The 22,994-nt window shown below is 42.8% G+C and overlaps 2 protein-coding genes across 4 annotated transcripts in view; one reads left to right on the top strand and one right to left on the bottom strand.

Moving 5' to 3' along the window:
- The window catches only part of LOC126386816 (stromal interaction molecule 1-like), a 188,498-nt gene that overhangs the window by 116,582 nt on the left and 48,922 nt on the right, over window positions 1-22,994 (top strand). The window lies entirely within an intron of this gene.
- Window positions 799-21,745, bottom strand: pcf11 (PCF11 cleavage and polyadenylation factor subunit). Of its 3 annotated transcripts, XM_050039374.1 has the most exons (18): window positions 21,373-21,745; window positions 15,812-15,937; window positions 15,332-15,514; window positions 12,399-12,614; window positions 10,362-11,356; window positions 9,862-10,039; window positions 8,797-9,196; window positions 7,313-7,456; window positions 7,140-7,205; window positions 5,525-6,864; window positions 5,242-5,308; window positions 5,004-5,132; window positions 4,761-4,884; window positions 3,501-3,684; window positions 3,247-3,402; window positions 2,747-2,839; window positions 1,741-1,776; window positions 799-1,662 (listed from the first exon to the last, which is right to left on the bottom strand). In XM_050039374.1, the coding sequence occupies exons 1-18, from the start codon at window positions 21,613-21,615 to the stop codon at window positions 1,405-1,407; spliced, it is 4,938 nt and encodes a 1,645-aa protein (XP_049895331.1). In that variant the 5' UTR covers window positions 21,616-21,745; the 3' UTR covers window positions 799-1,404. The 3 variants fall into 3 exon arrangements, with proteins under 3 accessions (XP_049895331.1, XP_049895339.1, XP_049895347.1); XM_050039382.1 differs by lacking the exon at window positions 7,140-7,205; XM_050039390.1 differs by lacking the exon at window positions 12,399-12,614.

Raw genomic sequence — 22,994 nt, 5'->3', positions numbered from 1 at the left:
GGGTGGGAGAAGGGAAAGAGAAAATAAAAAAGGAAAACGAACAGAAAAGTAGGGCAGAAAGAAAGTTTAATAAAAAGGGAGGATGGTGAATGTAAAAAGATAAAACAGAATAAAACAATGGAGGGAAGATGGTGGAAGAAAGGAAAGAATCATTTAAAAAGCAAGAAAAAACAGTAACAGAGAAAGAGAAAAATTAACAGAAAAGGGAGGATGGAAGAAAATAGAAAATCATAAGAACGGGAAAAAGAAAACAAGAATAAATAGGGAGGATGATGGAAGAAAGAGATGGAAAGAAAAGACAAAACAAAGAACAAGGAAAAAGTAAATGAAAAATATAATGAAAGAAAAAAGTACAAGAAAGATTTTAAAAAGTAAAAAAGGGAAAAAGAACAAAGAAAAAAGTTGTAAAATAAAAGAATTTAAAAATAAATAAAACATGAGGCAAACTGAAAATAAAAAACACGAATCAGTTCCGTTTCTGTTCTCACTGTGAGTGGTTTGAATTCAGAAAGAAGCCGAGACATAAAATCTGCTCATAAATGACGTCCGCTCGTCTTCAGACGTTTGTTCACTTTGTTTACTGTGACTTCAGTGCGGTAGCGGCGGACCCCGCCACCGACAACACAAACTGCTGCTGAGTTAAAACCTGAGTCACAGCAGAAACATGGCGGCCACACGCGGCTTCAAAAACTGGCTCCGATTTAAACACCTTAAAATTTTCCCTTAACTTCTCGTCCCTGCTTTGACCCCGTCAGCGTCTCAAATAAAAACCAGAAATAAAAACAGCAGAAGAGAAGCTTTAAATCCACTGAACCTTTATTGTTAGTTTGGAAACCTAAATGACAATAAAACGGCGAGCGTCAGAGATCAATCAGCGTTCACACGAACACAAACAAGTTTCAGACTCTTTTATTGAAGACCAAAGAAAAACAAAAGGAAAAGGACGACTGATCCTGCGGAGAGACGCGTCCTGAAGAGCCGGGTCCAGTCTTCAGCCGTCCAATCAGATGATGCTTACCTTTAACGCAGCAGCAAACAACTCAACACCTGTCGTCAAGTCGTCATCAAACCAATCAACCAATCAATCAATTAATCAATAAACTATGTACAGAGGGTGACGGGCAGCGAGCAGCCGCCGTCAGATTCAATCACTGTTACACCAGAGATACAAAAAATACTTTAATTCATAAATTAAATCATTTACATCTCTGAGCCCACAAAGCAAACATGTCTCCACGTGTCCTTCACAGACAGACAGCAGACCTCAAATGGCCGCGCAGGATCCAAATACAAAAATGTATTGAGCTTTATTGTCGGTGCGGAGGGCCCCGCCCCCGCACGCTAAAAACACCTTTCCCTCTGAAAAACAGAGAAAAGGTCGTCGACGCCGAGAGCGCCAGCGGGTCACTGTTTGCTCTCCTCACATTGCACTTCGTCTCTTAAAACCTCCTCCTCCTCCTCTTTTTTCACATCGGGAAGCTCGCTCGCCTCAGACTTCACTTCCTGTTTGACTGAGACTGAGGCGGCGACGACGGCGGCGGCGGCGGCAGCAGCAACTTCACAGGAAGTGCCCTCCTCCTCTTCTTCGCTCTTTATGTAAGCGCTCAGCGGATGATCAGTGAGCAGCTTGTTGGGCGACGGCGTGACGTCGAGGTACGACGACTGAGGAGACAAACAGCAGCAGGTCAGACATCTGAAACCTTCAGCGTTATGATTTTGATTTATTCTTCAGATACTTACATTTTTATAATCTTCAAAACAGGCGGGGTGGAAGTTCTGTAAACACAAACAAACAATCACTGCAGGTATTGATCCTTGGATACTGATCACTGTCATCAACATGTCAAACACACAGAGAACTGAAGGAAACAGGTTTTTAAAATCAGATAAAATAAACTCACATTCTTCACTTTCATCTTAGCTTAGCATGTTAGCATGCTAACATTAGCTGATTGTTGCTAACCCCTCAGTCCACCGCTGGTTTAAAGTTAAATAGCTGGATAAAACCAGGACACTCAGTTCAGTGTCACATGCGTCGAATTATTAATTTATCCGTCAATCTCCTGATCAGTCCACTGATTGGTTCTGATTTTAGCTCAAACAAATATCAAAGTTCAGAGAGAAGAAATGAGCTGATGTTCAGTGTCAGTAGGACTGATGAGCATTAATATTTTACAGATATTTGTTACTCATTTTTTGGACATTTCCATTTTCTCTACATCAATATTTTTTTTTTTTAAATTTACAATTTTTTTTGGACATTTTAATTATATTTTTCCTCATTTTATTAATATTTTTTCCATTTTACTACTATTTTACATAAATTCTACAATTTCTAATTGTAATTTTTTTTTTAACATACCAGGGTTTTTTTTTGGTACATCTTTTTGTACAAATTTTACAAATTATTTTTGGACATTTCACAATTTTTTTTCCTGACATTTTACTAATATTTTTTAAGACATTTTACTGGTATTTTGTTTTGGATATTTTACTAGTATTTTTCCTACATTTTAACAATACTTGGTGGGCATTTCATTAAAATTTCTTCCTACATTTTTACAAATGTTTCGTCTAGATGTTACGAGCATTTTGGGACATTAGTAATATTTCTCGGGGGGGAATTAGGACACTTCACTAATCCTTTTCCCCCCCGACATTTTACAAATACTTTTCAGAGGAATATTTTCAGACACTTCTAAGACATATTTCTGGAGTGTGTGGTGATGTTGGCGCTGTGTCGTACCTTGTCATCGACCCTGACGGCGTTCTTCAGGAACCAGTCCTCCTCCTCCTCCACCCAGTACGTCTCAAAGGGCTCCTGACAGATTTCACACGACTGCAGGAAGAAAAGCATTTTTGACCTTTCACACTGTCACACACATTGTCAGTGACTCGTAAGAAACAAACGTGTTGAGTAAAATAAATATTAAATATATAAATACAAAATGGATGAAAAAAATTCCTTAATGTCAGTGATGATGTTTTTTAGTTGTTTCTGTTGTATTTACTACATGGTGGAAAGTAACTAAGTACATTTACTCAAGTACAAACTGTACTTTGATATTTCTATTTTATGTAACTTAATACTTCTCCTCCTGCACATGCACTTTTTACTTCACTACAAGTATCTGACAGCTTTAGTTACTTCACACATTATTAACACAAAGTAATAAATGACGTAATATTAAAGATGAAACTACACAGCAGATCTCAGCTCTGTCGTCTCGTCACAGCGTGTCTCACCTCTCCCACTTGGTCCTTGGTGGCCTTCACGCTCTGGAACTCCTTCTCCTTGGCGGCCGCCTGGCTCTTCTGCACCTCCTCCTCGTTCTCCTTCTCAAAGAACTGACTCTTGGCTCGCTCCTCCAGGTCGGCGATCTCCTCGAACTCTATCCAGTCCTGACAAACACACACACACACAAGTTTAAACATCAGGACTGACCTCTGATAACCTTCAGCTGTTTTGAGGTCCGTATGGAGGACACGTGCGTTCTCACCGTGAGCGTGTAGTACCAGCGGCGGTGTGTGATCTTCTTGCTGGCGACCTTGCCGGCGTGGTTCTGTCTGAAGTGCCAGTCCAGGTGGTCGGCGTACATGTCGGTCTGAGCGGTGGTGAACCTCATGCTGCACAAGCAGCACTGGTTCCCTGAGTACAGCTTGGTCACCACGCTCTCGTAACGCCTGACAGACAGACGGGGACAGAACAAGTCAGACCGGTCAAACAGCAGCTCGCCATTTTTCTATTTGTTTACTTTATTTCAAGACTAATGGTGACAAATATCGACCCTGTGCAAATCTGTGCACGTTTTTATTTTCCAAAACACTGGGAGCAGACGACTACGGCTGCAAATAGCTACTACTTTTATTATCAACTGATCAGTGAGATATTTCAAGACACAGCGAGAGAAAATACGTGTGCGACCAACTGTCATAACAACCAAAAAAGTTCATATTTTAAATGATATGAAACTGAGAAAAATCCTGAGACTGCAGGAGCTGAGCCAGAGAACAGTTTACATGTTTGGAAATGATCAGATCAGTTAGTGATTAACTTCCTGCTGATCGACTAATCAATAAAGCACAGCAATATTAACTTAGATTTTTCCCTGAGTAATATTAAACATTTTACTAATATTATAGAATTTATGTTTTCTTATAGTTTTGGTAACATTTTTAGATTTTAGATATTTATGGACATTTTACCAATATTTATCAGAAACACATTCTGACATTGTACCAACAATCTGGGGTTATATCATACAAATGTTTACAAAAGAAGTCTGAGATTTTACTTATATTTTTCAGGCAAAAATTTTACAAATACATTCAGACATTTTAGTAAATCTTTTCTTTAACAATAATTTCGTCTTATTACCTATATTTATTTTTATTTACAAAGGAAGTCTGACAATATTATTCTGACATTTTACCAATAATTTGGGGTCCTTCTATTTATATATTTTTTACAAAAGGAAAAAAAAAAAAAGGATATGTTACTATATACATATTTTTCAGACATTTTACTAATTATTTTTCCAGGAAAAGAAATCTGATATTTTACAAATACTTTTTAATATTCTGTTTTATTTTTGGACATTTTACTCACAGTTCTTGGACATTTCAAAAAACATGCCAAACATGTTAGAAATATTTGTGAACATCTTTTCTGTAGTCTTTGGGAGACTCCACCAGTCCTGGTGATCCACTTATTGACAAAGTGTTTTAGGTCTGAACGGTCACGTTCAGTCTGTACTCACTGTTTCATGTCATCGACAGTGAAGCTGGTCAGGTCCGGGATGTCGTCTTCCTCCTCCACCTCATCCGCCTCCTCTTCCTCCTCCTCCACCACAGGCGGAGCTGCTGAGGGCGTGGAAGATGATTCTGGGAAAACAAATGAAATCATGTAAATTTTTTAAAACCTACTGATTATTGATCACATTAAAGTCTTGGATCAAACTAACGAGAGTCAACCATAGAAATCATGACGGCGGTCCACTGACCCGTGGTGGTGGTGGTCGGTGCGGCGTCGGGCTGCGAGGGTTTGATGATGCCGGTGGAAATGAGTTTGGACAGCAGGTCGTTGACGTCAACCTGACCGAAGTGGTTCTCTGGAGGGGCGACCTGCGGAGCTACAGGGATACAAAACACACCAGTTAGAAACACTTTGATTTTTCTCCAGTTTAGTGTTAAAAAACTGTGTAAAATGTGTGCGAGTTAAAATCAGGAGGAAGATCTTACTCTGCTGTCCGAAAGGCACTGGGTTCTGAGGCAGGAAGGGCTGGTTGGGGTTCGCCAACATGTTTACCTGCAAACAAATGGGACATTTTAAAACCGGGTACACTGGGTTTATACTGGGTTTATACTGGGTTTATACAGGGTTTATACTGGGTACATGAGGACCAGCGATCCTGAGTGAAAGTGGAATGAACCCACGAGACTTTTCTGTGACATTACTAAACATCAAACCAAACCTGAGAGATCTTTGTGTTGATATAAAACGTATCGGCTTTGTTGGACTCACCGGCTGCTGCATGCTGACGGCGGGGGCAGCGGGGTTGTAGAAGGGGACGGGGCCCGGCTGGCTGAAGGGCGGCGCCGCTTGCATGTTGAAGCTTCCTGCTGGCTGCAGGTTGGGCTGAGCTGGGAACGCCATTGGCCCCGCCGGGAACTGAGGGTTCATGGGCTCAGGGAAGCGCTGGGGGGCCATGTTGAAGTTCTGCGGGGGGGCAATAGGTTCGTACATGGGTGGGGCCATCGGCCCCATGGGGGGCTGCAGGTTGTGTTGAGGAGGAAACCTCAGGGGGCCCTGCTGGCTGGGGGCACACTCGTACCGCGGTGGCCCACCCTGATGGGGCACGTTGGGTAAGTCAAACCTGGGACCTGGCTGAACGGGCCCCTCGAAGCGCAGCGGACCAGGGCCGTCGAACCTCATCGGGCCCATCTGGTTTGGAGGGCCGTCAAAGCGGATGGGTCGCGTCTGCTGGAAGTTCATTGGTCCAGATCCAGGACCAGGAGCCATGTTGTTGTCAAAGCGCAGCGGGCCGTCAAAGCGCTGAATAGGACCCTCAAAGTGACCCGGTCCGGGCCCTGGACCGTCGAACCTCACCGGGGGCTGCTGACCAATGGGACCATCAAATCTCCCGGGGCCCTGAGGGTGAGGCGGACCGTCAAACCGCCCCATGCTGTCTCCGCCCCTCATTGGACCGTGAGACATGTGGGGTCCGTCAAACCTCTCTGGCATATTGTGATGAGGCGGTCCCCCGCCATCAAACCTGCCAGGACCCTGGTGGTGAGGCCCGTCGAATCGGGACGACTCATCGTAACGCCCGGGTCCACCACTCTCGTACCACCCTGGAGGGTGCGGTCTGGAGGGGCCCATGTGTCCGGGCCCGTCGTACCGGGAGGAGGGGTGTCCTCCATCATGAGGAGGTGTGTGTCCTGGGGAGTCACTGTGCTGTCGGACAGAAGACAGCGGTCCTCCACGGACAGGCGCCTTGAGGATGGACTTGGGTGGAGGGGGAAGCGGGGGGGCATCCAGATTGAGTGGCCCATCGTCGGAGTGTTCACTGTTGGGGCTCTCGAAGCGCGGGACTGGGCTCATCTCTGCAGAGTCTTTCTGGTGTAGAGGAGACAGGCGCTCGCGCTCAAACCTGGGCGCCGGCGGGTCCAGACCAGCTGGACTCGGACAGTTCCTGTGCACCACGGTGCCGGAGGGCGGGGGCACCTCTGGCCTCCGTGGGTCAGGGAGCCTGGATTCGACAGGTTGGCCGTACCTCCGCGGAGCATCGTAGCCGCTCTTCTGCTCCTCACGTTCGTCGAGGCGTTGGCGTTCTGTCAGCGGAGAGTTCCACTCCCTCTCACCTGGAAACAGCGGAAAGAAACTCATGAAGACGCACAGGACGTCCTGTGACTCATCAGTAAAACAACAGCTCATCTCATCTACAGTTAGTAAAGATTCAAAGTACAGACAGAGATCTAAAAAGGACGAAACATAAACTCTTCTTCTCTGGTTACGGACGGCGTCTCCTGACCTGATGAGCTGATCGGACTCTGCTGTGGTTATTAACTGAGGCTGAGCGTGTGAGCTGAACTCCCTAATTAAATGTGTAAACCGATCTTTTTAAAGAGTCTCTAACCCTGCTGAAGTGTCCCTGATCGAGACCCTGACACCCCGCAGCTCCAGAACCTGACCTCTGACCTCTCTGTGGATAAAGACGACAGACGACAGATAACGTTTGGCTTCACAGATCAGTTTATAGGCAGATAAGACATCATGTCATGGTGGACGTGTTCGGAGCTGTGGACTCACTGGACTCTCTGGGGTCGGCTCTCCTCCTGAAGCGAAGGCCCGGCAGAGACTTCAGGGTGGGGAACTCTTTGCCGTGGTGGTACTCCTCGATCATGGGGCCGAGTGGTGGGCGGGGCTCCTCACGCTCTTTACTCCTCCTCTCACCTGTAAGAGTCATTAACCAGCGCACGTCAGTGACACAACAATAAAGCGTCTTCGTCATGAAGCTCTGACGTCAGGACTTTACAGTTTAGCGATCAGTGAGGTTGGAAGAACCTGAAAACAGCGCCCTTCGTCTACGTATTCTAGGAAACAAGACGACCCCTCCACATTAAAAAAGATGCTACTTGTCTAGTAAGACTAATAATTATGTTTATTATCAATTAATCTGCAGATTATTTTCTCCAAATTATTTTGTTTATCAAATGAAAGAAAAAAATGAAAACTAGAATTTTAGGGAAGTTCCCTCGAGGCCTTCTTAAAATATCTTGCTCATGAGACGGACAAAAGGTCACAGTAACCTCTGACCACCAAAATCTGTTCAGCTCATTCTGGAGTCCAGGTGGATGTTTGTGCCAAATTGTGCAAGGCTTTTCAAAGACCCATAATTTCTTCTTGCCCACTTCTCTGGCATTTTTCAGATTGAAATTCAGTTCAAACATAACTTCAACAAGCGGGCATACATGAAGGGAGAGACTGAACGAGGGGAGAAAATTACGCAACGAACACGACAGTAAACAAAACATCACATATTGACACGTTAAAGCTACGTTACGTCGATAGAAAATTATCTGTCATTATGTTATAGGTTATTTATTAAAGATTATTGTGACAATATCATAACACACAACAAAACTCATAACTTTTAATTATTCTCACTAACTCCATGACTTTTCCAGGCCTGGAAAATATAATTGTGAAATTCAATGACTTTTCCAGGCTTTCCAATACAATGGGAACCAAGCTCAAGGCCTTCTTAAAACATCCTGTTCACGAGCATGAGACAAACGCCAAAGTCACAGTGACCTTTGAACTTCTAAAAATCTTATCAGTTCATCATTGAGTCCATGTGGACGTTTGTGCCAAATTTGAAGGAAATCCTTCAAGGTGTCTTTTTTTTTTTTTTAGATACTGTGTTTACAAGAATGAGACCGAAGCAAGGTCACAGTGACCTTTGACCTATGATTAACTAAATCTAATCATTCATCATGTTCATGTGGACATTTTTGCCAGATTTGAAGAAATTCCCTCACGGTGTTCTTGAGATAACATGTGCATGAGCATTGAACAGCGTCGAGGGTGTTTGGGACATTGTGACGGACAACCCAAAAACATGCCGCCTCTGGCCACGGATGTCATCGGCGCGTAGTCATGAGTAAGCCTTTAATTATTCGCCACAGCGCCAAGTGACGTATTCTGACAGCTTGTTTCATTTGAAAACCAAAACCCAAAATATTCAGTTAAACATCACATGAGCCAAAGACATCAATCAACACTCAGCCTACCTGGTCTGTCCCGTGGCGCCCGGCTGTATTTATGTGATGGCGGGTGTCCGGCGCTGCGGCCCGTCTTCTCACCCTGCCCAGTCTCCTCGCTTTCCTCTGGACTCTCCTCGCCGTCCCACTCCTCCCCGGTGTTTCGGTGGGTGACCTGCGTCTTCCTGAGCTTGGACTTGTGTTCGTAGTATGACAGCTCCGCTGGGTCCATGCCTTCATGGGGCCGTGGCTGGGAGGGGGCACCCGGGGTAGTCAGCAGCGGCAGTTTCTTGGCAGGGAAGTCAGCGGACTCTTCCCAGCTGTCGGAGCGCTGCCTCTCCTCCTGATACTGAAAGAAGTGTTTGATCTTGTGGGCCATGTTCAGGAAGTCCTCCTCGGTGATCTCGCCGCTCTCCAGACGCTTACTGGCCTGCACAGAGACGAGAAGACGACAACTGTTACAGAGATGAAACCTGTGCTGATTTTCAACCAGCTCTGTGTCATAACACTGCGTGTGCAAATGATTAGTTTGTGTTTCCGCTCGTCTCTCAGTAAAAATCTGCCGGATGACACAGTTTGTGTCGCCCAGTGGATTTTCTCTGGATCTTAGATCATTGCTCAGACTACAGATTGTACTTCTGCATATTCAAATGCTCGCCACCGCGGACACAGAGAGCACAGAAGTGGACAGAGACACCTGCACCGCCCCAGCTCAGACCAAAGACTCACTATGACACAAAACCATTTCAGAACGTTGCAGAGAAAAGTGTCAGCAGTGTGAACTGGCTGGTCTGAGCTCGACTCAAGCTGGCTGATGATGTCACCTGACACTCAACTGGTCAAACTGCCTGCAGCTGGTTTTGAAGCACGTTACCCGTTTCAACAGCCAATCAGCTTGTAGTGAAGTCCGCTGGTCGAGTCAAAATGACCACAGACGACAGGTCCCCGCCGTGCCTTCAGTTTCCATCCTGTTTTGTTTTTTTACCAGTAGGTGGAAATAATTCTTCTGCAGGTTTTGAAGCCTTTAATTTTTTGTTTTTGTGACTTTTATAAAGTATTTATAAAGAATCAGTGAGCGTGGTGTTTGTGACGTACCCTCCTCAGCAGGTCCTTCTTGGAGGCGGAGTTGAGGACTTCAGGTATCTGCAGATTGGCGTCTACGCTGAGGCGATGCTTCGGGGTTCGGGGGGTGGTGGGGCGAGGCGGGCCGCCGTACTGTTTGTGTCTGGGAGGTCCTGAGGGCTTCAGGTGAGGTTCCTCCGGCAGCTTCGCACTGAGGAGGAAACACACACAAACTTAAACTTCATCCACAAACACTGAGACGACCTGCAGGATCGCTGTGATGATGATGATCCATCGATTTTAGTTTAAAGCAGTTATCAATTGAAAAAACACAACTACAAAAAAAAGATTAATCTGTCATTAAACACAAAAGATCAAAGTTCCTTAATGTGCGAACACAAACAGCTGTACGATGATAAAACTTGTTAGATGAGGAACACGTGACGCCAGCGTTCAGTCTGATGACACGTTCATGTGAATCAGATGTGAAGTTTGTTTTAAACATTAAATATGATCTGAAGTGATGGACTCACTGTTTGTTCTCCTCCCAGCCGCTCCTCCAGCGGTGAGGAGCCTCCTTGGCCTCCTTGCCTCCTCCGTCGTGGCTCCGTGGGGAGTGAGAGTCTCTGGCCTCAGAGTGCCGATCCTCAGCCGGCCTCTTTGACCTCCTGTTCTCTGATTGGTTCTTCTTGGGCGCGAGGCGGGCCTCTCTGCCGGGCTTGCCGTGCTCCGGTTCTTCTGCACGGACCCTCCTGGGTTTGCCGGCTTTGTGGGAGGGAGACGGGGACAGGGAGCTGCTCCGGGCTCTGCTCTTTGGGGACCGCCTGTCCTTCCTCTTTGGGGAGGTGGCGGGGGAGCGAGACCTGGAGCGGGAGCGGGTACGTTTCCTGGCGTGCGTCCGGGCGTTGCCTCCGGTCTTGAACTCGAGCTTCTCCGCGGGCTCTTCGCGGTCGTGTTTGGTCACTGAGCCGTTCACCAGCTTCCCCTTGCTGGACCGTTGAGGGTCGACCCCCCGGGCGGCGCCCTCTCGCTCCTTCTTCTCTGTGCATCTTTTCTTCTCCTTCAGCTCCTCATCTCTGGCGTCTCCACTCTTGTCCTGTGTGCGTTTCTTCAGTCGGGGGTCTTTCTTCGTGCCGTCAGCTGACTTCAGAATCTCGGCCTCCGCCTGTTTGTTTTTACTCTGGACACTTTTGGCCAGCGGAGATGGAGACTTGGACTTGGCCTTGTCCTCTAACACGTCTTTCCTCGGGGCCCTGGCCTTCTCTGGCCGGGTGGATTTCTCAGGTGTGGCGAGGCCATCCTTCTTGCCAGCAGGCTGTTCTTTGGCCTGGGAGGCAGCAGGGGGGCCGGTGCGGTTCAGTCGGGGGTCTCTGGTGGTCGACTTAGCGTCTGTCTGAGTCTGAGGAGGTAGCCACGGTCGGACCACGGGGACGGTTTGGCTGGTGGTCTTCGGTGCCGTGCTCAGTGCCGCACTCTGCGTTGCTGGAGTTGAGACTGAAGTCGCTGTTGGCATCACAAATCCACCGGCCTGTGGACACATGAAACAACTGTTGGTTCTGATTCAGTGGAGGGAGAAAATTTATTTCTAAACATGGACGGACTGAAACGAACAGGAAACAGGAAATCACTGATGTCACCAGAAATTCAACTAGATGAAGAAATAAGTTCGGGAAAATAAAGAGTGAAAAACAGCAAATAACTGCTTAAAATAATTTAAAATAAATTTGAAAAAGCAAAAATAAATATGCATTTTAATAAAAGTAAAAATAATTAGATTAAAAAATGTATAAATGCTAAAAATAAAAACAAATTAAAAATAAGAGTAACAATAAATGTATTAAAAAAAAATTACCTTTAAAATGTAAATAATTAAGTAAAAATAATCAATTAACTTAAAAAATAAAAGTAAAAATAAATAACTTTTAAGTGAACAAACTAAACAAAAAATAAAAGTAAAAAAACGAATTTAAAAAAGTTATAAAAACGTTAAATAAAAAAATGAAAGCAAAAATAAAATAAATAAAGATTAAAATTTATTAAAGGGAAATATACTAAAAGAAGCAAATTAAAAGAAGAATTTCAATTTGTGTCACGTTTAATCAGTTAATTAATATATCTACATTTATTTCTAAAATTATATTGGTACAGTTACTGGCACAGTCATTTAAATAACAAGTCATTTATTTATTTATGATTGCGGCAGCTCTCTCCTCCATAAATATGGAAGCCCAAATCTGCTGAAGAAACAACTTTGTAGTTTCAAAATATTTGGATAAAACAGGTTTAGATCTCATTTATAAAACAGTGTGTAGGATTCGTACTAAAAATGTACGTGTGGACAAAAGCCAAAAAATATTCGTCAGTTTCTACAATCAGGCTTTCAACCGTGTCATCAAATTTCTGTCTCCAAAATGTTGGTACGCATTTGTCAAAGTTTCTCCCATCAAATCTGTTTTTACAGTTCACATCTGTACGTGGCGAGTGGCGTGCGCCTCTTTCAGGCCTGGTTTTGTGCGTACACAGTTAATAAATGACACTACAGATCTGGGACCAGCCCTCAGTCGTCCTACCAGCTGTGCTTTTGTCTGTTCCAGCTCTAGCTCGATCTTCTTCTGCTGAAGCTCCAGGAGCTGCTTCTGTTTGGCCAGCAGCTGCTGGCGGATCAGCTGCTCCTGGGTCAGGCTCGACTGGCTGATGGCGGGGACCGGCTGGGAAGCCGACGCTGCCGGCGGTGGCGGCGGTTGCGGCTGAGCGGGGGCGGGCACCGGAGAGGACGGCTCCTCAGACTAAAGACACGACGAGAGAAGAAGAAACAAAGAGGAGTCTGTCAGTTAGTCCGTTTCCTCCGGCTTTGAGATGTTCTGCTCATTTTACTGTTTCGATTTTCACAAACAGAAATAACAAACCTCAATTTGAGAACTGTCCTCAATGAATTACAAGTTATTTCTTACAAAATGAGCTCAAACCATAAAGAACGTGTGCACAGTTATTTACCAGCACCTAAAGAGGACATGTTGTGAAAGAAACCCTCAGGGACCTGCAAGTGTCTCAATAACACATGTCAACACTGACTAAATGTGGTCCAAACAAAGACCGGCATTGATTTCAAAACAGGAAGGACATATGACAGAAGGGATTTTATTAACTGCAGTACTACTTTTGTTATATATCATCCAACACGCCCATGCAACTGTTTTTATGTAGGACGCACCAAAAGACATCTTAAACACAGACTTTCAGAGCATCAATATATGATTAGGACGCAGAATGAGGACGACCCCACGGCTAAACAAAGAGGTACATGATTCAAACTTGATGCAATATATCCTGGTTTAAATGAGGAAACTGATCACACACCCTTCCTTTGAATGAGAAACAGGGTTAGAGTGATCTGTTCTTATTATTGTTGATGTTGTCTTGTTATTATTCAGACTCTTCGTCTAACGTATTATTATTAATATTGTTTTTATCCAGATCACAGATCAGTAACTCCTGAATATCACAGCACAGAAACACTAGACCTTTTTCTGTACGATAGAGCTTAATTTAATTTCCTTCTCCCTTTTATGTATGTATTGTATTTTTTATATTAGTTAGAGGTTTTCTGTGCTAAAATCCATTGCTGTCGCCCACCTGTGCTCATTTATTAATCAGAATTGGGTGACCCCGCCTACCAAACTTGCTTGACTCCTGTCTACCTTTTGCACCCTGGCGAAGACCTTAGGGTCGAGACCCGTCAGTGTTCTAATGTTAGCAGCCATGTTTTTGAATAAAGGCTTTTTAACTTAATCTATATCCATCTGTTCCTGCTCCACACGAGTGCCTGAAGTTGCCTGCAGTTAGACGGCTCGTGCTGCAGGTTATTTGTTCAGTTACATTTTAAATTCAACAGGTAAACATGGCTGTAATTAGTTTTTCTTTCAGGGAGTGTTTACTCAATTTTAACTTTGTCCCTTAACTTTACATGAGAGAGACACCAGTAAGTCTTTAGTGCTGAAACGAGCAGTTGATCAGTCTTTTTTTTAAAAAAAGCAAAAACATGACTGTTTTCTGACTCCAGCCTCCTCTGAGGATGAGCTGCTTTTCTTTTCTTTTCTTTTCTACACATGCTGTGTTTTCTGCACCCTCAAATTCATTGTTTTCGATGTAGACGCGCGGCAGGTGAGCTCGAATGCAAGACGCCATTTTTCAGGGTGCGCCGGCTGCTCCCTGAGATAAGTTCAACTTTTGGAGCACATGTTCATGTCACAAGGACCAACCAATCACAGCTGACAGATATCTTTCCCTTCTTCTGTAAATTTTCAGTCTGATAAACACGGAAAAGTTGATCATGTTCATGCAGGGCTACCCAGAGCATCACATCTGTCCCACAGACAATAGGCCTACACACTTATAAACAGCTCCTGGAAGAAGATCAGCTCTGCACTCAGGATTTCACCTAAATAGTCTATAAGATGTTGTTAAGGTTGCTTAGCAACCTCAGACACAACCTGCTGCCATGCTCTTGAAAGCCGGCACAGAAAAGGCACAAGAGTAGTGCCCAGCACCGGACCTGGACAATGGGGAAAAGGCGGAGATGACGTAGGGCGTTCTTTAAACACGGGACATCGGAGCACTCCGGCAAAAATGCAGGAGCTCAGAGGGCAGAAACACGCGGGTGTGTAGCAACGCAAAAACTGTGAGCAAAGCTTCATTCTCACTAAAATCAATTAGAAAAAGGTGCCTCCTACTGCTAAAGCGCGTCCTGTGGGATCAGGACCTAAGAGCTTTTATTCAGACGTGAAAAAGAACTGATGAAGAGTACTGATAAAATCTTAATCATACTCATCCCTATCCAAAGAACAGTGTCCAGAGTTGAACACAGAAAACAATGAACATGTCATCATCAAAATATTCCTTTGATTTATCTTAAAAATGTATGTCATTTGTTTGGATGAGCTACATGTACATGTATGTTGGTCTGATCTGTGCAACGCTGATGTGAAACATCATATTAATGATTTAAAAAACAGATATTGCCGGGATTGGAAATCAACTCTTTTGTCCACCTGCTACTGTGGCTGGTGGAGTACAGAATCTACCAGCCACTAAATAGATTACCATTGGTTTCTTTGGCTTTAAGTGAAGTGAATTTTGCAGCCACTTCTATATTTTCCCATCATCTGGCTGCTGGTTGGTGCTGATGTCCAGCCCTGGATATTACAGATTCATGAAATCGTACTCGTCATGTCTGAGCATTTAAAGACTTTTGAGAGATTGATTTAAGGAATTTTAATACCAATCAGAGCCTTATTTTGGAGTAATGAATTGAATTTTAAGGATCGTGTAATGAAACCCAGCAGAGAAGTCATCCGCTATGCAGAGGACTGAGGGTTAATCACGTCTGTTAACGAGGGTCGGCTATCGGTTAGAATATGAGTTGTAGCGTCCCTGGACTGTGCCCAGCAGGTGTGAAGAGCCCAGTCCCAGTGGAGTGACGAGGTGTCGGCAGCAACATACACACCTGCTTTAAAAACTTGGGGTTGACATGAATGCTGGCGTTGACTGTGGGCGGCAGCGGCTTGATGGGCCAGGCCGGGTCCACAGAGTTGACCCGCACGTCCAGCAGGTAGAGTTTCTTGAGAGGAAACACATCGTCCCACGTCGAGCGCAGCTTGAACAGACTCTTTCTAGTGTTTTCGTCCACCTACAAACAGAGGACAGGACTTGGTCCAACGAAAAACCTAAAGCACTTCAGCATCATCACAGCAAAGGCTTTCAGCTCTATCACCACTACATTTACTGTGTTAAGAGTTAAATATGTGTAAAGCATGAGCCCCCCCTCCCTCGTTTATTAGCAGGACTACATTATGGCGTTAAGTAGACAGGAGCAGAGTGCAGGAGACCACACATAAAAAGCAAGCAACACAACAAACAGGAGGGAGGTGAGGTGCTAACAGATTTAGTGCTTAAATGTTTCAAACAGCAGCAAAGAGAACTGTACCTTTTCAAAGACACATATAAATGAAGTGATTAGGTTTTTAGCAAACACTGCAAGGTACTCTCCTCCAACATTCTTCACTATGGAATCCACTAAGTACAAAACTGGAAGCTTCTCGGCAGATGGGGCCTGGAGCAATAGAGAACTCGACAAGTTTAGAAAACAACAGGGGTTAAAAACCAACATTTCAGAACAGAGAACAACTTGACAGGATTAACAGGGCTGAGCGCCCTCCACCCTCACCACCCAAAAATTACAGCAAAATGTGGGCAAAATAAAGTCGGTGTCAGGTGAGGAAAAAGTGACACGTCTGATGGAAAATCAGTCCCAAAGATTCGTCTTCACTGTTGTGAACACAGTTCCAAAAAAACAACAAAAAAAACCCAGGAAGATATGCAGAAAAATCTTCAGTCATGATCAGTCAGCAGAGACGCCCCCGGAGTCAGGGGGAGGAAACATGTCCATGATGCACTCTGGGTAAAAAAAAAAAAAAAAAGGGAGTCCAGTCCTCGGGAACCTTTTTACCTCCAAAGAGGGTTTCTTCTTCCAACCACTCTTTGTACTTTACCCAGACGACACATCGGCCAGTTTGACTTTTACTTCACACCCACTGACTTTTATTCACTCTCACTCTGTCTGAGTTTTACCCCTCAAAAGTTTTGTCTCCCTTCAGTTATTAAAAAACATGAGTAACCCATCAGGACACAGGACTGATCTGTTGGCTGCGTTAAACTGTGAAGTCTGCTGTTACTAAACTGTGCAGCATCAGCTGAGTGAGCAGTGTCTGTACGAGCCGAGTCACCCTCAGCCATGTCAGTAAATGGAAACCAGACCAATAAATTACACTGGGAAATAAAAAATGACAAAAAGCACATTTCACATTTTTTATTATAACATTTTAACCATTCAGTGACATTTCAGGAATTCAAGATTCACTAGTGAATGAATGCATTATTTTTTCCTCTGATCTGATCAGAAGCTTCGCTGCGTCAAAGTGCAAACAGAGAGCACACAGGAGGCTAACCGCTGACTCAGGATCTGTTCTACAGAAGGTCAGAGGACACGTCTCCTGTGTTCAACAACAGCTACCCGACAACATTTATTAACAACACAATCAATAACACTGGTGAGGTCTGTCGTGGCTGTGAAGCGTCGAGGCTGAAGTCAAAATCCACCAGAAACAAAATGGCTGATCCTAAAAAACTACGACCTCTACACGTCTTTACAGACTGCTGCTGATCTGCCGCATCTCTCGCTTCGTCCATCAGGTCAAAGTGTCACTAATTATCAGGTATCACTGGATGACTCACGTGAAAGCCATTCATACTGATGAATCAATGGTGTTTTCATGATCCTGTTTAAAATCAATTTAAAATAAAATATATAGGAGCTAGAGCATTCATTGCTTTTACAAGACAAAGTTAAGACTTGTGTCTTTTGCACCATCATGTTGTCTGCACGCGTTGACGTCACTATGTTATGCTACAAGCACTCCAAAACATGTGGTGGCGCCAGAGAAGCAGGTTGATGGGAATGTCTGTTGTATTGTTTTTATTTACGACACATTTTCAATATTGTTATTATGGTTTATTGACTCCCGTGACCTTTTAGCTCAGGTTGTACAGATTATAGGGATATGACGCATTAGAAAACACTCAAAGAAATGACATCACAAGAGGCAAAAACACCAACACATGTACTGGCGGCCTGTTTGTGTGGCAGAGTTCAAAGGGTTGAATTAGCTCCAATAAAGTCTTTTGTTGTTCTGAACAGCTGAGCTGATTTCAGACACATGTGTATGAGCGGATATATAAACTGTCTATAATCCCACACTGTAGCGCCATGGATTGGTTCTGAGTAAAAACGGACTTCGTAGCGGCTCTGTAGCGCTAACTCTGTGTAAAAAGGACTCGACTGACTCAATAACTGTGAGCTGATTCTGTCGTAAACGAGGACTTGCACGATTGGTCCACTAGTTGATTAAACATTGCTACGGTCACTAGCCAGCACCAGAAATGCTAGTCCGTTAAACTCATCTTTAGATTATTTTTTAAGGGGGTGGGGGGGGGTCAACACAGCATATGGGGGGGGGGTCAACACAGCATAGTATCATTATATTTCTGTGTGTCATCACACAGCGCCATGTATCACATTTTCCATTACATAAATCAACAGTACAAATACAAATGTAACTTTAGGCAGCCTACTAGAATAATGTTTGCAGCTGCGTAGATACATGGATGAAAAATAGAGATAAACAGACTGAAAACTTAATCTCGTTCGATTAAACAGATGTTGACAGTTTTCCTTTGGGGAAATAATCTACAGTTAAAAAAGGTAATAAATCACAACATATTTAAAATCACAATAGTGTTGTGTCGTGATTTAAGTATCGTGGATCTTCTTTCGTTTATGCCATTAAGTTCACCCAATGAAAATACTGCTGTCATAATCAGGCATGTTCCTACAGAATACTGACTTTTTAATGTAGTGAGTCATGATATGTCATGTCCGCCTTATGGATTACATTGTTCTAAACTTGGACTGTTTTCTGGGTGTGTTCTTCAGTCAGCTGAGCCTGACTCTAAACTTCTGTTTTAACATCATGGAAACTAGTGGTTGGGAACACTCCTGGTTGTTAACGTCGACAACAAACGGCTTTTCTTTAAGTCTCACAGAAGTCTAATTGGTTCAAAAAAATGTATGAAATATTAAAATATGAAAAAGCAGGTTAAATGGCTTTTTTTATTCTGTAGCTTATTTTACAGCTCTTTCACTGAATTCTCTACATTTTTTAACGTATATCGTCTGTCTTATTTTCTACCCGTTTCCTGTCAACATCTTGTAAAGAATGTTGTCGTGCCTGTTTGGAAACATGGTAAACACATAACTTACTTTTAGTCAAAAAAATATACATATATATCTATATGGCACCATTTTGGCGAGAGCGATTTACTGTATTAGAATCTACCCCCCCCCAAAATCTGTCACCTTTGTCAGTGGATTTAGACCTCAAAGGGAATTTATTAACTTAAAGCTGTTATGAAACACAAACTGCATCATTAAGACATTTGTGGTGGATTTTCACTTCAGTTGATCCCGACAGCAGCACACCAACTTCACGACATTCATCTGACGGCTGGCATTGACGGGAGATCAATTTGGATCTAAAAATCTTGCATCGCCACAAGTTAATCTGCAATTTCTCAATTGGTCTTTGTTCATCTGAGCAGGAGGGTCAAAGTTCTCTCTGGTTCCAGCTTCTCAGGTGTGACGATGAGCTCTTTGTCTGACATCACAGTAAATTCAGTTTCTTTAGATTTTGGAAATTTAAAGTCCTTGAACTTTAATGGTCATTTTTCATTACGTCCTGATATTCTATAATGAACAATCAATCGGGGGTAAAAAAAAAAAAAGGCAGATTCATTAATTATGAAAAGGATTAATGGCTGTAGCTCAAATTAATCCGATTATTCTTGGTAATCGTTCAGCAGCCTATAAAAAATGTAAATAAATTGCCCGTCACAATTTCTCAGAGCTCTTACTGATATCCTGAAGTTATATTCTCTACTATACAGTCAATCCTCACATTTTAAGACACTGGAATCAGAGAATATTTGACAATCAGTTAACTGAATGAGACAAATGATTGATAACTGCCAATTAAACTTCTGACGATCAATGAATTGTTTCAGCTCTGAATGCAAAGCGTTTACTGTGCAGAGGAAAAACTGACAGGAACAGCTGATTTCACATCAGTGCGCCGAGAAAAAAAAATTCTGAATTTGGAGCAAACTTAATATATTAACCCATTTGTGCCCACAACTTAATTTTGAATTTAGTTTTGGTTGAAGTTTTGTCTGAGCTTGCTGAAGAACAAATCTGGAGAAACATTTAAAATTGGTCAAACTGAAAAGTTTCTTATTTCACTATATTCAGTCGTTGAGCACATGAGACTACTGCTTTTTATGCATATATCATTTTATTTTTGGAATGACAACAGTATTCCCATGTGCCCGAAGAACTGAACTATTATGTCTCTGGGTGCATGAGACCACTGTTTTTCTAAATAATTCATATATATTTATTTGGGGGAAAACAGTATTCTCATGTGTCCAAAGACTAAATACGTGTTAAAACAAATATTTCATTGTATTTATAGATTTTTCTTTTTAAAAATATTACTTTCTCCCATTTCTTTTATCTAATATTTATCTTTTTAGCTTTATTGTCATTATTTTACTAATTAACTTAGAGTGATATTCATCTGTGTATTATCTTACCAAGCTGAGGCCTGTTTTAAAACTGCAGGGAATAATCCTTGTACAATGCACCATGTTTCAATACAATCAAACTAATACTGTGAACTAAATGCAATATAATCTTTGAGTATATGAGACTATTGTTTTTTTATATACATTTCATTATATTTTAGGGATAAACAGCAGTCCCATGTGCCTTAAGATCACATATAGTATCTCAGAAACTATGTGAATCAAGTATCTGGCATCTTTAACTTTTAACAAATATTTTACACATGTGGAAGAAAATGTAAATACTGACTTGAATATGTCTGCTAGTTACCACATATCAAGACTTCAGTCAAAGCACAACATTATGGTGTTCTACTAAACACAGTATGTAAGAGTTGCATTACATAATATTGTTGACACAGGTGATGTTATACACTATAATGTTAACCTAACATTTTACTGTTAGCATCTTAAAGGCTGTACTTTTCCTGTTGATACCAAAGAAGCTACAACAGTTAACAGTTTATATTTAACACCATCCTGTACAATGTGCTGTGTTCAGTGTGGTCACACCAATAAAGCTTCTAAAAACTGAACTGTAATAAAGTCTGTGGGCACATGAGACTATTGTTCTTCTATATCATTATATTTTAGGACTAAGAATGTGCCTGCAGACCACATCTATCTACAAAACTAACACAACTTAAGTGTGTTTCCGTATTTTTAAAAATCCTGACTCTGACTTTTGAGTAAAGTGGGATTTTTCATGTGTTGTGGAAATTCCAAAGTTTCCTAAATATGTCCGTAATTAATTTTTTGCCCAGACTTGAGTCAAAGCACAGCATATTATGGTGCTTTCACTTTTCATCCTAAATTCAGTATGTGGGATTTGCATTACAAAATATTATTGACACAGTTGTTGTTTTACACTTTAATATTTTACTGTTCGTATCTTACAGTTACAACAGTTTATAGTTTATATTTATTACCACATGTACACCGCGCTGTGTTTCCGTGTGGTCAAACTACTAAAGCTTCTTTGAGCTGTATAATAATAATAAAGTCTTTGGGCACAAACGTGTTAATATAAACCCGCAGTTTCTCCCTCTGTAACAGATTAGTAAAGTTACCGGCAGCCCCTCGGGTGTTGCTGTTATTGAACAGAACAACGGAATGTAACGTATCTAGGTGTAACACGGCTCTGGCCGCCATGTTTAGCCAGCAGCTAACACAGCGTGTAGCGGGCCTGTTAAATCTAACATACATCGACACAAACATCTGGAATTGAAAATATTCTATTTTTATAAAAACCTTGCTGATTTGCGCTTCAATTATTGCCACGATATCCTTGGCGAAGTTGAGGTTTTCCTCGGCCAGGATGGTCAGCATGTTGATGTGCGGCTTGCTGTTGAACGTCAGGTCCTCCAGAGACGACTGATACTCCCGGCACGCGTCTTCCCTCGCCGCTTTGTCGTCCATCTTTGAGCCGAGCGACCCGGGGAAACCTACACGAGCCTGATCGATACCATAACCACTGATCAGCAGGCAGTCCATCAACTCATGCGGGAACTCTTCCGCCCTGACTCGGTTCAGATTAACGCCGGTGCGGTGGGTTATTTCTGCCGTCGCCTCGTCGTCGTTCTTCGCCCGTTTATGGACGACAAGAAGATGGCGACTGTAACTGGAGGCCTCATACGTCACACCAACTTTCTTATAGCTGAGGTGACGTCAGTCCATCCCCATTGGCTTGTGTCAGGCCGCTTGTACCAGGCTCTTGATATTCATTGGTTTGATGAAATAACAGCCACACAAATGAGCCAATCAGATTGAAGCAGGGTGAGTTTATGATTACATAACGAAATATGTTTCCCAGAATTCCAGCACGAGGCCGAGGCGTGACGTTTCACTCATAACTGGAGTTTAAATCAGGTGTTTAATATTAACACTACGACATTAGCAATGACGTGAAAAAATTCATTAACCAAAATTCAAATTCAAATAGCTTTATTGGCACAAAGATATGTTATTGCTGAAGCATTTCATAAAAATAAATTAAAAAACATAAATTAATGAATAAAAATAAAAACAAAGTAAATGAATAAATAAGATAAAATAATAATAATTTATTGGCATAAACAAAGATATGTTATTGTCAAAGTATTTCGTATAAATAAAAAATAAAAAAAAGTAACTAAATAAATAAAGTAAAAATAAAATGTAATCATAATCAGCATGTTGTACTTTGTAACATTATACAGATAATTTTATATTTTTAATTAGAGCATGAGGCACATTTTCTTTTATATTTTTTTACACACCGTACATACTCAGCATATTAAATATATTTTATATTTTTACACTTCAGTCAGACATAATTCTTATATACATATATTGGATGTATATATAGAGGTGTGATTTAGGGGGGGTAAAAGCTTCACTGGGGTCATCAGGTGGGTACCTTCCTTCACTGGTGTTGTGATGACAGGCCCATGACACCTGCAGAGGGCTCATCAGCAGCACCTGGCATCCTGGCGATGTACTTAAGGCTCTGGGATTCTTAGGCCTGTTGCACAGCATCCTCCCAGGGCACAGTGAGCTCAATGATGTAGACGAGGCGCAGTGAGGAGGCCCAAAGCACAAGGTCTGGTCTGAAGTTAGCTGAGGCGATATCAGATGGGAAGCACAAACGCTGATTCAGATCTGCCAGTGAAGCTCCGTTTCCACCAAACCCTTTCAGTCCAGCACCTTTGGAACCAGCAGTAAGCCTTCAGACATGGTACCTAGACCCTCGGTCTGTTCAGACAGTCCTCTTAAATGTGGGCGGGGTTGTTGTCACTCACTGCTCCGTCCAGCACTCGCTGTATTTCCTCATCAGCGGTGACACAGATGGAAGTCTGCACCTGGTTTATCGTCCACAGAACGAGGCTGCACGC

The sequence above is a fragment of the Epinephelus moara genome, chromosome 3 (assembly GCF_006386435.1).
Source record: "Epinephelus moara isolate mb chromosome 3, YSFRI_EMoa_1.0, whole genome shotgun sequence".
NCBI classification, from domain to species: domain Eukaryota; kingdom Metazoa; phylum Chordata; class Actinopteri; order Perciformes; family Serranidae; genus Epinephelus; species Epinephelus moara.
This window is presented reverse-complemented; position numbering and strand designations above follow the sequence as displayed.

Coding starts and splice junctions, on each gene's coding strand:
- pcf11 (XM_050039374.1), bottom strand. CDS start 21,615: ATGGACTGCCTGCTGATCAGTGGTTATGGTATCGATCAGGCTCGTGTA. Junction 5,133..5,241: donor AGTGCCTTTCGGACAGCAGA/GTAAGATCTTCC, acceptor GTATCCCTGTAG/CTCCGCAGGTCGCCCCTCCA. Junction 1,777..2,746: donor CCGTCAGGGTCGATGACAAG/GTACGACACAGC, acceptor TTGTGTTTACAG/AACTTCCACCCCGCCTGTTT.